The sequence below is a fragment of the Parasteatoda tepidariorum genome, chromosome 12 (genome assembly GCF_982258835.1).
Source record: "Parasteatoda tepidariorum strain Cologne lab strain chromosome 12, Ptep-v5.0, whole genome shotgun sequence".
NCBI classification, from domain to species: Eukaryota; Metazoa; Arthropoda; class Arachnida; order Araneae; family Theridiidae; genus Parasteatoda; species Parasteatoda tepidariorum.
Genome location: NC_141766.1, coordinates 2,489,899 through 2,506,458, shown reverse-complemented (window position 1 = coordinate 2,506,458; position 16,560 = coordinate 2,489,899). Strand labels below are relative to the sequence as shown.

General features: G+C 27.5%; 1 protein-coding gene across 1 annotated transcript in view; it reads right to left on the bottom strand.

Annotated features, from left to right (window-relative positions):
* Nucleotides 1-1,777: 1,777 nt before the first annotated feature.
* The window catches only part of LOC107437471 (uncharacterized), a 181,299-nt gene continuing 166,516 nt past the window's right edge, over nt 1,778-16,560 (bottom strand). The window contains exon 23 of the mRNA XM_087155771.1: nt 1,778-2,260. Within this exon, the coding sequence (XP_087011897.1) occupies nt 2,213-2,260 (48 nt within the window). The 3' untranslated portion in view covers nt 1,778-2,212. The remainder of the gene's footprint in view (nt 2,261-16,560) is intronic.

The window sequence follows — 16,560 nt, the reverse complement described above, 5'->3', positions numbered from 1 at the left end:
CATAGCTTATTCCATGCATTATTTACTTAGCAATACTAAATAAAATTATTTCAGCGAACTCTGCTACCATCCATTTTCCTCTCTCTTACTCCAAAGTATGTCTTAAGCTCAGCTGATTTTTTGGACTATTTCACAAATTTATTTAAGAAATAAGACTATATCACAATTTTTATTGATATTTTTTTCCTTTCTTCATACAATGGATTTTCTGAGAAATTTTATATCATTAATAATTTTCAAGTCTTTAATTTTAAAATGTAACTTAATTTTTTTTAAAAAAAATGAGCTTATTTTATCAAAATCTCAATTGAATTTGTTAGTTTGTAAAATATATATATTTTTAAAATGTGTAACTTAAGCCATTTTTAATTTCACAATCATCATTCATTACTTATATTCTGAAATTGTAAATTAAGAAAACCACACTACATGATTGCTAAGTTAAATTTACATTTGAATTGAGTTGAAAATTTACCTTAACTTTCTTTTTTCCTACAATATAACTAAGTCTGTCTCGAATTTTTAAACTGTTATTTTTTGTAATAATTGAGACAATAAAGAAAACTTATAAATATTCAAATTACTTACTTGCATAAATTTTTTTCACTTCTTTTATCACTGAAATTACTAAATGGGAAAATACTTACGTAACTTTATCCTTTTAGAATGTGAAATTGTACTTGCAAAACACTAGAAAAAAAAATCCAAAGGCACCTGTAGAAATACTTTCAGGGAGTGAAACAAAAAAAATCTTTATAAATTTCAATTAAAAAAAATTGCCAATAATGTTTTGTAATGTAAAAATAATTTTACATTGGAACATCAGAAATTTTTAACAATTCAATAATTAGTTAAAGGTACTATGTGTTGATATTTGCTTAATGATAACATTTAAATGTCAAAACCAAAAAAAAGTAGTAAATATTGCATTTTATCTGAATTAAATTTGCACAAACATTTAATTGCATGCAAGAATGAGACAAAAAAGCATAGCATATTTTTTTACTATAAGTTGCCTTCTGTATAGATCCAATTTTGGCTACCAGCAGTTACTTTTAAAAAACCTTGTTATCCCAAAATCTTTCTTTAAAATCAATCAATTTCATTGTTTGCATTTTGCTGATAAGAGTTTATGCATTACGAACATGGTGAAAACATACATGACATTATAGGTAAATATCTCAAATGGGACTTTTTAAAAAAAGAAGATGCAATCGCACATGCTTTCACAGAGAATATACTAAACCTTTCGAATGAAAGTTTAAGCAATATTCTTTCCTAGATTGATTAGGAATTTTTATCATAATGTAAATGTTATTCAGTTAAAAGAACTTTTTACGATTATAATTATTTTACAATTATATTATTTTAAACATGATAAAAATAAAAAAGCATAAACTTTTTGTCTCAAATTTCAAATGAATAATTATGCGAAAATTTCCAAAATTAAAATAATAAAGACAATGTTGATAATAAAAATCCTCACGAGTTTGAGCTAGACTATAAAATTAGCGTTAAAAGAAAATTGCTTCCGATATCATACCGAAAGATAAAAAATAACCAAATCTTAAATATATTCAACTGCTTTCATGATACTTAAACACTATCGACTAAAAATATTTTTTAACGTCATATTTTATGAAATTTTATCAATGCAAATATTATACCTGACAAATCAAATTTTTTTTAAATGTTGAAGATCGTTGTTGTTGACAAAGTTGTAAAACAAAATTACACACTACAGTAATTAAGAAAAAAAATCCATAACAAACAACTATTTCACAGCATAATAATTTTATTTAAAAACAAAACGCACTGTAAAATAAATTTCATCCAATTGTAAATGCAATACATTACCTTCATAGTTTAAAACTAACGTTTGATACAGTTTTAGTTTGATACAGTTTTAGTTTACTATTTCAATTGTAAGTCTTTATTTACTTGAAAATATATTTCCAAGCAGTCATTAAATGCTTTTATGAAAAAATTCATCAACAGTAATGTATGCGCCACAAAAAACAGGGATGAACCTTACAGATTTCACTTTTCTTTCAAACTTCAACATCTTTCTTCAACATAAGGACTTTCTGCCACAGCAGATTTAAAGTGGTCCTTGTTGATTATCCCCACTGATTAAATCATTCGCAGTAAGGATCGAACGAAGGATCCCAGCTTTCCATCAGAGTATCAAACAGTTCGTCGCAAAATTGAATCAGCTCCAAGAAGCTTCTTTATAGTAGATTTTCTCGAAGATCAAAAGCTATAATGAAATTTAAAAAGAAAATAAATTAGATTTTACAATGAAAAACCAATTTAAAACTATTAAACATTGAATATTTATTTGAAACTTTAATTATTTAATTTGAAAATGTTTTTAAGAAATTATAATATCCTTTACAATGAAATTCAATGGGTAAATTCCGGTATCTATACCAGAGTCAAAAAAATTTCATTAGTGCCACACAAAAAATAACACAGTGGGAAGGAGAATAACTAAATAAAATTAGCTCATGAACACTCCCAAGCAAACTATCACATATTTTTTTAAAAAAAAGAATTCAAATTGCAAAACCCTTTAATAAGACCTGAAAATAACTACTCGCTATGTGGCAAGTCAACAAAAAGAGTGCCGAAAAGTATTAAATAAATAATTGCTTATTTTAAAAATCGTTAATGTAAAAAGATACTATGAGAATTCTTTAACAATTCACATATTTCAAAGTTGTAATATATACATATTAAATATATTTTGTCCCTCCCCCCAAATATTTTTACATAACATTCTTTAAAAGTCGGTATGCATACCTAAATTTTGTCACATATTTATGTTTTTATTGTTTAATTAAATTTTAACAGTCACATATTATTTCTAATAGATATTTATTTAAAAAATTTATTAAACAATAATTATTTATTAGACTAATTATAATAATAATAATTATTATTTATTAAACTATAAAAAAACATCACAGAAAGGGACAAACTCGAAAGGTATAATCCCGGGCAAATATTTAAAAAAAATTTTTAAAAAATATTTGCAAGTTTAAAATCTATTTGGCACTTCGGCGATTGTAGATCAAGATACTGAAATATCCCCCAAGAAATTTTTAAAAAAATGTTTAATTCTCGGTTTTACAATATTTTAGACATGAAATTTTAATACGGTAACAATATTGTTTGTATTAAACTTTAAACATTCTAGAATGTAATGGTTTTGACTGAGCTAAGCAGATTATTACTTTTCTAATAGTTTTAACTTGGCTAATTTGTTTACAGACAATTAATCTTTTTCATTGTTGCTGAAAAACTTTGTCACAGACGAATTACTAAGCGAACGTCGTTTTACAAGCATATTCAGAACAAATTACAGTACTTATTATTTATAGCTAGATAATAAGTTTTAACACAGAAGTCAACTACTACGTGCGACGTTACTTACAATACTTCTTTAACGTTTCATGTAACTATTATTGAAATTTATAAATTTTACTAATAATTACTAAATTATAAATACCTTAAGTAGTTGAAAAGAAAGCTGCCAAGCTCGAACAATATGACGTCATAAACAAACGTGAAGATGTTACAACTCAACAATTGAAAAAGTTTTTCCCAGTTCTATCATTCGTGAACAGAATTTACTTCCACAAATATTTTCTTGCGCTTTTTGGCATAAAATTTAATTTATTTTCTTTTATAAATAAATGTTTATTTATTAATAATATGGGATGCCCTTTCATAAAAAGGTGGCGCTGGACCAAAAGTACTGAAATAGATTATAATTTTAAAAGTTCTAATGTTAGATTGAACACTGTTTAATGTTATATATTATCTCTAATATTATAAGATAGGATTCAGGAGTCTAGAGATTTCCAGCACGGCAGTATTATATTGTATCTCTCTAATGTTAGCTAATATCATTTTGCTACCTGGGGATTTAATTGTATTTTTTCGAACCAAACTTCACACTTAAGCAGCTTATCATTAGGTTTTGAGAGTTCAATTAATTAAAGTTCAATTAATTCTGCGCAGTAGTTTTTGGTTGGTGCCCTTTAAAATATGGAGAGCAATAAGCAGCATTTTCGTCATATTTTACTGTAGAAAAAGTAAAAATGATGTTCATGCCAGAAAGAAATTAACCGATATGTGTACACAGCACGTTAGTGCAGAGACTGGTTTGCAAAATTCCGATCCGGCAATTTTGATGAAGATGCACTACGGTCTGGAAGGCCAGTTGAAGCTGATAAAGGCATTAGTTGATGCAAATCGGCGAATAACAACACGAGATTGGTGAGAGGTTAAATATATCGAATTCAACTGCTTATGACCACTTGAAAGGCCTGGGTTTAACCTCGAAATATGCGATCCCCATGTTCTCACGGTGAGAAATTTGTGTCTTCGCGTTGGCATTTGAGATTCGCTTCTCAAACGTCACGAAAATGATTCATTTTTGAAGCACATCATTACTGGGGACGAAAAATTGGTTGTCTATAACGATGTCAAACGCAAGAGATCATATAGCAAAAAAGATGAACCGACTCGAAGCATTTCGAAAGCCAATATCCATAAAAAAAAGTGATGCTGTCTGTTTGGAGGGATTTTAAAGAAATGTTTTTTTTTTTGAGCTTTTACCGGATAACACAACAATTAATTCGGAAGTCTACTGTCGTCAGCTGGACAAACTGAATTATGGCACTTCAACAGAAAAGGTATAGTGTTCCACCAAGATGAGAGACCTCATAGAAGTTTGGTCACTCGCCAAAAGCTTTTACAACTTGAATGGGATACACTGCCACACCCACCATATTCTCCAGATCTGGCGCCTTCGGATTATTATTTGCTTCGGTCACTGCAAAATGTTTTGGACTGTAAAACCTTCACTTCAAATGAAGAGGTCAAAAATCACCTGGATCAGTTTTTCGCCAGCCAAGACCAAAACTTTCATGAGCGTGGAATCATGCTACTATCAGAAAGATGGCAAAAGGTGTAGGACCAGAATGGCCAATATATTATTTAATAGAATATTTATTCATTATACAAAAATTGTCTTTCATTTCACCCCCCAAAAAAACGAAATTACTTTCCGAACAACCCAGTAATTTGGCCACTGTGTATATACATATGTAACATCTAAAATATTTGCTTAATAAAATTAAAAGGATCTTGAAACTAAACTTAAAAATAATTATATTTTATTCGCAGACAAGCTTTCCTGATTGATGAGAACATCAATTATCTCTTTCTTATAAGTAACTAAGCTCTTTGCGTGTATTAAGTTTCACTGAATAGCGATGAAATTTTTTTTTTATAAAATAAGTTCACACTGCGCAATAAAATATCTTAATGAAGCCGAATTCCCATTAAAAGCAAGAATTATATTATCTTGTGGCGCCAATTCTAACAAAGAAGTCTGGATATTATAGATCACATGACATGAACGAATAATTATATGGTACACGTAAAAAAATGCGCATTTATCTTTTGGAAATGGTACTGTAAACTTGTGTCCAGAAGCTCTGCTCCTGGTACATAATTTGTAAATAGATTTTTCTTAACTATTTTTCTCAATAAATGATTCATAAAAAGTATGGATTTATCCTTTCAAAAAATGATTGCAATTTAGTAATCAGAAGAACCGTTAGAAAATTAACTTTCACCTATTATGATTAAATAAAAAACTAGGCTCGAAAGTTATGCAGTAAATGCGAGAGGATGCATTACATATGTATATATTATACTATCTTTTATTCGAACCCATAATTTTTCATGAAAGCAAAACAAATTTATTTTTTAAAAAATAAAATGTAACACATTAAATAAATAATTCATAATTACTAGACAACAAGTGGACATTTTATTTACAAGAAGTAAACAAAATTAAACATAAACTATAAATACATTATTTACAAGCCATAATTCAACAAAATGGTCCCATATACAAAAATAATTTAAGGGGAGAACTCAGCAAAAATATAATCAAAAGTTGTCTCTACATAAAATACAAAAGTTTAACAGTTTTATATTTTAGCAACCTGAGTATACAGTCGTATTTACACACAGAGGTTAAATAATAATAATAATAGTTTTTTTTTTGGATATATTTACAAGATAGTCTAAACTAAATAAATTTCATTTACTTTCATTTTCACTTGCTCTAAATATAATCTTTTAATAGTAAGTTAAAAATCGCAGAATTTCTATTTTATAATTTGGGGAAACAATAAAGTAAAATACAGGTTTTATTACTAAAAGATGAATAAATATTTTGATTTAAAATACGTGAATAATTAATTTGAACCAAATTGTACACATAAGAGAAATTGTGTATACATTGTATTATTTATCGCAACCTTTAGATGAGTAATGATTAAGTTTTGTTGTATAATAATGTACAGTTGCAGATAAAAATGTATATCTGGTAGGACTGTTGATAGTATTATTGTAACTTTGGTTAGACTGCAAATAAAAAAAAAAAGCAAATTTGGTTAAAATACAACCACTTTCATAATTTTTATAATAATAGATTAGAAGTTATTTGACAGAAAAATATTGAAAAAATATGCACATTTACCACACATAAAAAATTTTAGTCTTAAATGCAGAATGTTGGCTTAATAAAATGATTACATTGTAATTAAAAACAGCCAAATATCAGTGGGTTTATGTACAATGAGTAACAAAAGTTAATACCCTTCAATACATTCTTGTGAAAACAGCATTTTCACTGGAATATTTTAAAATTGTTAAGATATAGTCAAACTTTGATGTCATGAACTTCTCAATATCACAAAAATTTCTGAATCCTCTAGGCTTATAATAGAAAAAAAAATTTTTTTTTTTTTTCAGTCCAACACATTTTCTTGTGATCCTTGATTTCACGAAATATCATTTTAATCACCAAAATTTTTTTAAATGTTCTTTTTTTCGAACTCCTGTTTTGAAAGACTTCTCTTGAATAATTTTATAAAAAAAAATCTTGAAGCCCAATTAAGAAATAAATAGCCATATTTGAAATGAAGTTAAAATTACCTAAATTACTCATTCCTAAAGAAGCAGAGACCTGTACGAATAATGGAGGAAAATATGCGCCCATAAGATTGGAAAGAACTTGCTTATTATTATTTATTCATGAAATAATTAAGATGAAGGTTGTGCCTGTGGACAATAATATTTCAGTATGGGAAGATTTTGAGATATTAAAGAGGTTACAGCATCTGAAGAGAATGAAACAAAAGTTTTAGGAAAATGTTAAATAAAATGAAGAATCAAAGATATTGACACTGTTTAAAGCAAATATGTATGTATATGTAGTACACCTTTTAAAATGCCAGTGCAATAATTATTTTGACTACATTATTAAAAATATTCAATTTTTGATATCTTCAGTGTTTCCCTTCAAGAATGTATTTTGAAAGGCCATTATGTAAGCTTTCAGATATTGTGCTATTAATAAGGCTATATTTTGCTGAAACAATTACCAACTTCGTATAATTTTGAATAGCAGACAGAGCAGTCTTAGGGACAAACAGGGCATTTGCCTAGGGGTTCGCATTTCCAGGAAGGGGATTCAACAAACAGCCAAATTTTTCAACAAAAAATAAATTTTAGCACTTAAAAAAATAGGACCTGTACACTAATAAACATAACTGCATAAACTTATCAAAATGCAAAAACATTTCCAAAGACTTTACATAATGATAATAGTTTTTGGCAAAGAACTCCATTCTTGATTTTATTAGCCACCATAAAAATATTTTATGCACTCTTTTACATGTATTCAATATAGATTTACTCATTCTATTTTTTAAATTAATATTTTATTCAATCATGTGAAAATAGATAATTTCAGAGTTACAATTAGTTAAAATTTAATTTGAAAAAGTTATGGGTGTATTCTTAAGATTTAAATAAAATTTATTCATGAATGCATACCCAACAAAAACATTTACAAGATTAATATTATTGTTCACACTAAAATGATAAAGAAGTGTAGAGAACAAAGCAAACCTTTTATAAATTCATATAACAGATGAAAATATTTTTTTTCATAAAAAAACTAGAGAGTAACAGAAATTCAAATAATACATCCAGTAAAATAAGATTTCAATATAAACCTAAAATATTTCATATATAATTAGAAGATGGTCCCTCAAGTGCAAAATCTCAATTTTTATCTTTATTAAATCAAATAAACAAAAGAGAGACGAAAGGTTTTAATATAGGATCGAGAAGTCTAGTCGTGGTCCAGCTCCATAAATAGAACACAGCAAAAATGTCATCAGCTTACCTGTGACAAAAACGATGGCACTTCACTAGCGAAAAAATTAACAAGAAAGAAAAATAAAAATTTCCTTTTCTATTCAGAGAAAAAATTGGCAGTGTTTAGTAGGTACCCATGATCAGCAAAGATTCGAGATTTTTGTTTCTATTTCAGAGCATGGGAGATGAAGCCTAAAATCTCACGCGAAATAAAGCAGAGTAAGATATGTGAGTGCAAGAATCCTTCCCACTGAATCTAGTATAGTGCAAGCACATGTATACCTGCGAGATACTAGTAGAATGATGGCACATTCAAACGATACTGATGGCACCATGCCAGAATGGATTATGGTTGAATGATTAGTTAAAATGTTAAATGGATAATTATGAAAAATCATGTTTTTTCCATAATTCAAAATGACAATCAACATGGAAAGGAAAAAGTTGTTTTGTTAAAATTTTTAAAAAAATAATTTTGGAAAGAAAGAAAATTAAGCACTTTTTAAAAATGCTACGCACTATGCTAGAGAACCCAGGTATATAGCCTTCATATTTATAAGGGCTGATTTTTCATAGAAATTAAAGCAATAATTAGAAAATGAAGTATATTTGAATATTTTTAAATAATTAAAGTAGGACCCTTAAATACAAAATTCTTCACTTCTCTTTCTAAGGGTCTGGTGCCTGATAAACCACTAATAGTATAAACTTTTAAAAAAAATGACTTAAAACAAAAACTTATAAATAAAAAAATTTATATTTTAGGTTGAAAATAGACAGTGAGAAAGAGGATATTTAAATGTTTCACCCATTGGCCCTGCAAAGTCTCGAGACAGCTCTAATAACAGGAAATTAAAAATTATATATATTTATACACATATATATTTAAATTATATAACACACGCGTACCTTAAAATTATAAAACACACACATATATTAAAGACATTTCATTAACTTTGCTTTTTATTTTAGATACATTTGTAATTATAAGTATCTTATTCCTCATTGACTAATTCATTATTAAACTGCTATAGTTAAAAAAAAGTGCCAAATTATTAACTTCTAATAGAAGTAGTAGTCTGTACAAATTTTAAATTGAAACAGATAGAATTTTTGAAAGCTTCACCTTAACAATATTAAAATTTTCCTTGTGAAATGATTGTTTTTAAAGGAATATAATGCTGGTGCATACTAACTTTTGTGAATCATTGGATCAAAAAATTTTGCTTTATTAAAAGCGCTCTTCATTTAAAAGTAGAAAATAAAATGGAGATCCAGAATAATGAGTGCAGGGAAATCAAATTTAAAAAAAAAAAAAAAAATCTTTTTCCTAGATTTTTAGCTGTCAGAAAAACAAAAATATTCTGTATATATTAAGAGGAGAGAGAGAACTGATAAATTAAGTTGCAATCACCCTTCTCAAACTATAAATTTAATACAAACATTAAACATAACAGAAAGTACATTAAATACTCATATGAATAAATTGTTAAATTAACTTCTAAACTGTTGCTAGTATAAGACAATTAAAAGTCAAAAAGACCCCCTAGTTTAAGAGTAATAATTTAATATTGTATTAAGAAAATTGAAATTGCTTACATAAGCTATCTGAAACAAAATTTAGAAACTTAAATTTGCTTAATATTGATATCCACAACTAAAAGCTCAAGAAAAATGGACAAGTTGTTAAATTTGTATGTTTAAATATTAGAATAATTAGTTTGAAACATCTTAATAAAATAAGCCAAAGGAAACGCACACAACATTCAATATAAATATTAACAGTAAAGATTAAATATATTAATTACACATACTTAAGCTTTAATCGAATAATAGATGTGATGCACGTTTCAATACAAAAACAAAATAGAAGCAGGATTTCATTATCATTAAATGTTTTAGGAGGCACATCATGTACAAGATCTCCAAAAGTAAATAGGATATAAAATTCATGACAATTATATCATAGTAAAGCCTTAATAAGGAAGGCTAAGCCTTCTATAAAATTTACCTAGTTCTAATAATTGGCAACCAAAACTAACAATGTTGCATGTAAGAAAGCCGGAGACATGGAGGCAAGCAAGTTAAAATAACATGAAGAAAAAAAAATCAATAACTAATCTGGCTTTCTCACTGCAACTGACTCCTTGTCAGTTTGAATTAAAAATATAACTGATGAATTTGATGTATCAAATTCAAAAAAGATAGATAAGAGTCTTTATAATTTATCTTAACTTGGCTCAAACTTTAATTTTATTTTGTAATGGAAGGATAGGCTGCTTTGATAATTTTTTTTAAATTACTAAAATATTGATTTTTTCCTCCGTCACATAATAAAAGAGAATTTTTTGTTGTTGTTTTCTTTAACATTTGAAAACGTCACTAGGCATGCTAACACTTGTAATTCTCATACAGAGCTATAAAAAAAGGATTATTTTTTTAACAAAAAAAATAAAAGATAATAAAAACCATACTTCTTTATCCTATGCAATCAATAAGGAGAGAAAAAATTTACTTTATTAAATAAATTGAAAGAAATATTTTTTACCCAGAAAACTTTCCTCTCTTTAAATGGGGAGCATGATGCCCCTGCACAATTATTAATTTTTTCAGTTCTTTTTCTTAACTCTTTAATTTAATCGCTGTTAATTACTTTTTTTTCACAACTATTTGTTCAAAACACTGTTAAACCCACTTTGCATGCTAATATATATAATTTAAATGTTAAACCAAACTTTTATCCAATTCCTTTATTTCGTCAACAAGATATATGAAAGAGAAAAAGAATTATAGCTATTTTGTAGTGATAAGGTTTACATTTTTCCCTACACAATTCAAATAAATAAAATAAAATCATAATAAAAAGTGACTAATTGTAATATTTTATCTTATTACCAGCATTGAATAGCCATTCCATACAGGGGAATAGAGAACTTTAATATTAAACTCTGTAGTTTTGCTGTGTAAAGCCCAACCCAGAAGACTTAACTCCTGGGTCAAGTATACCCAGTGCTTATGGAGAAAGATTTTTAAGTACTTATCTATATTTAGATTACATGAAGAGGAAATCACAGTTGGTCTTAATGGTAAGGGGACTCAAACTTATGATTTACTTATCCCCCCAAAAGAATACATGCAGAAAAATCAATAAAAAATTTTTTCTATATAAACAAATGTTATAAATCAATAAAACAAATATTAATCTTCCAACTCCTGAAATAATAAATTACTTTTCACACTTTTTTTTAAAATTATTAATGCAGGATTTTTTTCTCACTATATAGCAATTATGTTAATTCTATAGCAATATGATTTAAAAAAGTAACTGATATACGACATTTGCTCTGACCACCTCATTGTATTCAAGAATAAAACATCTAACACTCAGATCAACTATATTTAATATAAATCGGTATGAATACCTGTAATTTATTGAAACCGGATGTAACATTGTTCAACTCTTTCTGTCCTTTTGTGGCATCAATTAGAGGTGTTATGGTTAAAAACAAAACCTAGTACACACTACATTACACCTTCTTATAATTGCTACGCCCTGCAATTCAAACTGTGTTTAAATTGTCAATAAAAATTACGGTTGAATACGCTTTGGACAGATCATGTGTATTTAACAAGTAATATTAAAAAATAATTGATGACAAATATATAATTGATTAAAAACATCAAACTGCATTGGATTATTTTGTTTCCTTGTCTCTTTGCGATCAGTATCAGAAGTCTGCTTATTTGCAATGATGTCTTTAATTTTTTTACAATTAAATTTGTAGATGAAAAGAACAGAAAGAGGTGCAATCTGAAAATAAAAATGCCTCAAAAAATATCAAGTGATTTAATAAATTTTCTTGGGGAGGTAAGTTAGAAAAAAGTAGGCTTCAGACGAGTTGGAAATTTGAAGCAAGTATGTGCAAAGAACATTTTTCCTGGTGATTAAATGAATGAATAATCAAAGGTCAACGAAATTATCGTAGGCAATATAATCTATAAAATTGTTAATTTTCGTAATATCTACTGTATTTAAAGTAAAATTAGGCAATACCCAATAAGCATTTTAGTAAGAAAAAAACAGTTAATTACACACAGTGGATTAGATTGGGACAAAAAAAACTTTTCTTGTTTTTCTTATAATGTAGAAAGCGCTCTTTATGGGTTCAATAAAAGTAGCATTAACCATTTTTAAAATCAGAAAATATCTTCTGCTCCAGCAATACACTTGAATTTTAGGAATTTAAATAAAAAATTAACACTTTTTATTCTAAATAAGAAACAAAGGCTTTGTGACCCTATAAGAAACATAAAAAATATTTTTCTGCTCAAAAAAATATCTTCATATTTAGCATAGAATATCAAATGCTCTAATTCTTGGAGAAAAAGAATTATTTCTGTGGTTGTAAAAAAAAAAACTAACAGAACTATTTAAAGTTGCATTGAGTTGTGCTAAAAATTGTTTTAACTATAAGTTGATTTTTTTTTATCAGTTATAAAAAGTACCATTTTTTCTTATACCTTACCTACATGTCTGACAGTGCTCAGTCTAAAATAGTACTTTTACAGATAAAATCTTTGTAACAATTTGACTAATAACAAATTTCCTTCCCCCAAAACAAAGATATTTGTACAATGCAATACAATTTGCAATTAAATAGAACTGAATACGCTTCTAAACACTCTTGAACACATTTATTTTACATGTTTGATACATTTTTACAGCATATGAAAATATTTAATTTTTTCAATCTTTGAAGGACTTCACGTACAATGCAAAAATTGAAGATACTGTTTGATCGGTAAAACAGGTCGTTTTAGAGTAAGACTTCTCCTTCACTCTATCAAAATAACACAATTTTTAAAAAAAATGTTTCTTACGTAGAAAAAAATTCTATTTTCACACTAATTCCTTAAATTTAAGTGTAATCTGGGATAGAATAAAATTTTTTATTTAAAATATATTTCATACCATAACACTTTACTGAAACTACAAAAAACACTTTCTGCATCATTAGAATAGCATTTTTTCAGCCTAGCACTCTATGTTGGTTAAAAAATTTTAGAATTGCTCAATAAAATTTTATGATATAGAATAAATAATGTGATTCCAAATAATATTTTCTTTTAATAGATACATAGGCATTAAAAAAATCTATAGTTATTATTTTGTTGATTAAAATATACAAAATCACAAATAATATTTTTCGTAATTAATACATAAACAGCGAAACATTCCACTAATATTAAAAAGAATTTAGAGATACAAGTATAATCATAGATAATTTCTATTTTTCAAGTTGGTGAAGCTACATAAATTAAAAGTAAACTTATACAATGTAAAAATAAAACAATCTTATTAAGAAACAATCATTGGTTTTCCTTTACTAGTCAACAAAAATTCATTTCTTGAAATAGATGTTTATAAATTTGCAACACAAATTTTTTAATTAGTCAAATAATAACGTGATCAAAAATATTTTCTTTTAATTGTTACGAAAATACTAAAAAATTCAATTGATATTATTTTGATTAAAATATACGAGGTATATCCACAGAGTAAGTTCTGTTTCTATTTCTATCCGCGGCAGCGCTGCAGTCGCAGTTCCGAGCATACGCGCCAGTTACTCTGACTCAAGCAGAAGAAATGTATGCCATTTTCAGATCGCTGCTGCCGATGTGTTCTTTGTAGTGCTTCTTTATGATGTCAGCCTTAATTGAAAATGTCGCCGCTTGTGAAATCAGATCTGTGATTCATTTTCTAAATGCAAAGAAAATTAAACCATGTGAAATTCATCAGCAAATCTGCGAGGTTTACGGACTAACTGCTATGAGTGATTCAATGGTTAGAAGATGGGTCAGACAGTTCAATGAAGGATGTCATCAAGTCCATGATGAAGAAGGATGTGGACGCCCGTCTTTGGTTACTGATGAACTGGTTCACGCAGTTGAAGAGAAGCTTAAGCAAAACCGTAAGTTTACAATTAGTGCTCTCGTTACGGAATTTCCGCAAATCTCACGATCACTAATTCATGAAATTGTTACTGAAAAACTGAAATTTCGAGAACTCTGCTCACGTTGGGTACCAAAAATTCTTACTGAACAACACAAAAAACAACGGATGGGCAGTGCACTTCAGTTTTTGACACGCTACAATGAAGACGCTGATGATTTCCTTTCTAGGATAGTCACGGGGGATGAAACTTGGGTATCTTACGACACCCCAGAAACTAAACAGCAATCAATGGAATGGAGGCACACTTCATCCCCAACGAAAGTCTTGACACCTCGAGAACTCATGTGCACCGTTTTTTGGGACAGAAAAGGCATTTTGCTGATTGATTTCTTACCACGAGGCTAAACAATCAATGCACATGTTTACTGCTAGACCATTAAGAAATTGCGCCGCGCAATACAGAACAAGCGCAGAGGATTATTGTCAAAAGGTGTTACTTTTTTACACGATAGTGCCCGACCTCACACAGCGAACGTGACAAAAGAACTCCTACAGGAATTTGACTGGGATGTGTTTGATCATCCTCCGTACAGCCCAGACCTCGTTCCTAGCGACTTTCATCTCTTTTTACACCTAAAATCTTTCCTTGGTGGTCAACACTTCAACGATGATGACGAGCTGAAAGAACATGTTACCACATGGTTGAAAACACAGGCGGTAACCTTCTATGAAGAAGGCATACAAAAACTTGTGCCACGCTATGACAAGTGCCTACAAAATTTCAGCTATGTAGAAAATTAGTTTCACAGTTGAAGATTTTCGTACAATAAATATTTTTTCTGTATCTGTACACGTTTTTTTTATATAACCAAACGGAACTTACTTTGTGGATATACCTCGTACATAAAAAAAATTATACGGAGACTTATTTATAGGATTTTAAACCATGCATGAATAATTATAGTTAATTTTAATCTTTAAAGTCTGTCAGTATATAAAAGAACGAAAATGAAACACATACAACTTTACAATTTTAAGTAAAACTTATTTAAAAGCAATAATATTAGTCATTCTTTACAAGTGAACAAAAATTTATTCCAAATATAATTAATAAACAATCATAATAATTAAGTTATTACTAATTCAATAATAATTTTAACTTACAAATAATTTATATATTTAAAGCTGTTTAAAACGTTAGTCCAATAATAAGAAGCTGATTTTCAAGATATTTGCTTATCTTCTATAGTCAACAAAAATTCATTCTTAATAATATGTACAGATAAGTGCAAACTTAATAAGCAAGTTAGCCCTTCAAACACAGTTAAAGCTTTAAAATAAATCTGTCAAAATAGTATAAAAATGACCTTCATTAAAAAATATATAAATAAATAATTTGACAAGCAGTTTTTTGGTCTTGTCATTTTATAATCTTCATGAGTTAACAAAATTCATTTTTTTGATATGTACAATTTTGAATATTATGTCCATTATTCTATTAAAATTAAAACTTTAAATTAAATTGAATTTTCCTTTGCAGTTCTTAAAACAAAAATCTGCGAAAAAGATGAATAAAGCCACTTTATTCCAAAAGTGAATAAATAAAGTAAATATAATAAGCAGTTCTGAAAACTTGTTTGTTACCTTAACTAATCCACCTTATCCAAACAAAATTAAAGCTTTGAAATAAATTACATTTTTACAGTTATTTAAAATAAAAATCACAGATAATGAGAACATGTAAAAGCATAAAATATCCAGCTCAGAAAAAAAAAAATGTTTAAATATTCCTAGTTAACTACAATATTGTATCATACAACTGATCATACAGAAAAACTAAATATAGTATGATGAAACACTCAATATATACATTAAGTATATGTCAACGAGAAACTTTTTCTTCATAATGTCATCACAGATTGATAAAATAAAACTGATCCATTATTCAATGTTACTCATCTAAAATCTTAGGAAAAAAACTTGTGAAATAAGTCAGATAATATCCTAAAATACAATTAAAAAATAAATATAAAACCAACTTGATTTTAAAAACAATAGTTAAAATATATTTCCCAAATATTTTTTTTAAAAAAAGAAATTTTACTTCATGATATTGTTTTCAAACCCTTTATCTTAATACTAAAATCATTTCCCATTAAAAAAAAAAATTTAAAAGATATACATAATTTAAAGGCTAATAAATACAGTATAATAAGTATACAGTTAATAATAAGTTTATGCTAAAAAAAAATTGGAGTTTACAAAAACTAAATCATTTATGCAAGAAAGATGATTATTTATTATAGAATCAATAAAATTAAAAAAAAAAAAAAATTGAAAAAGAACTG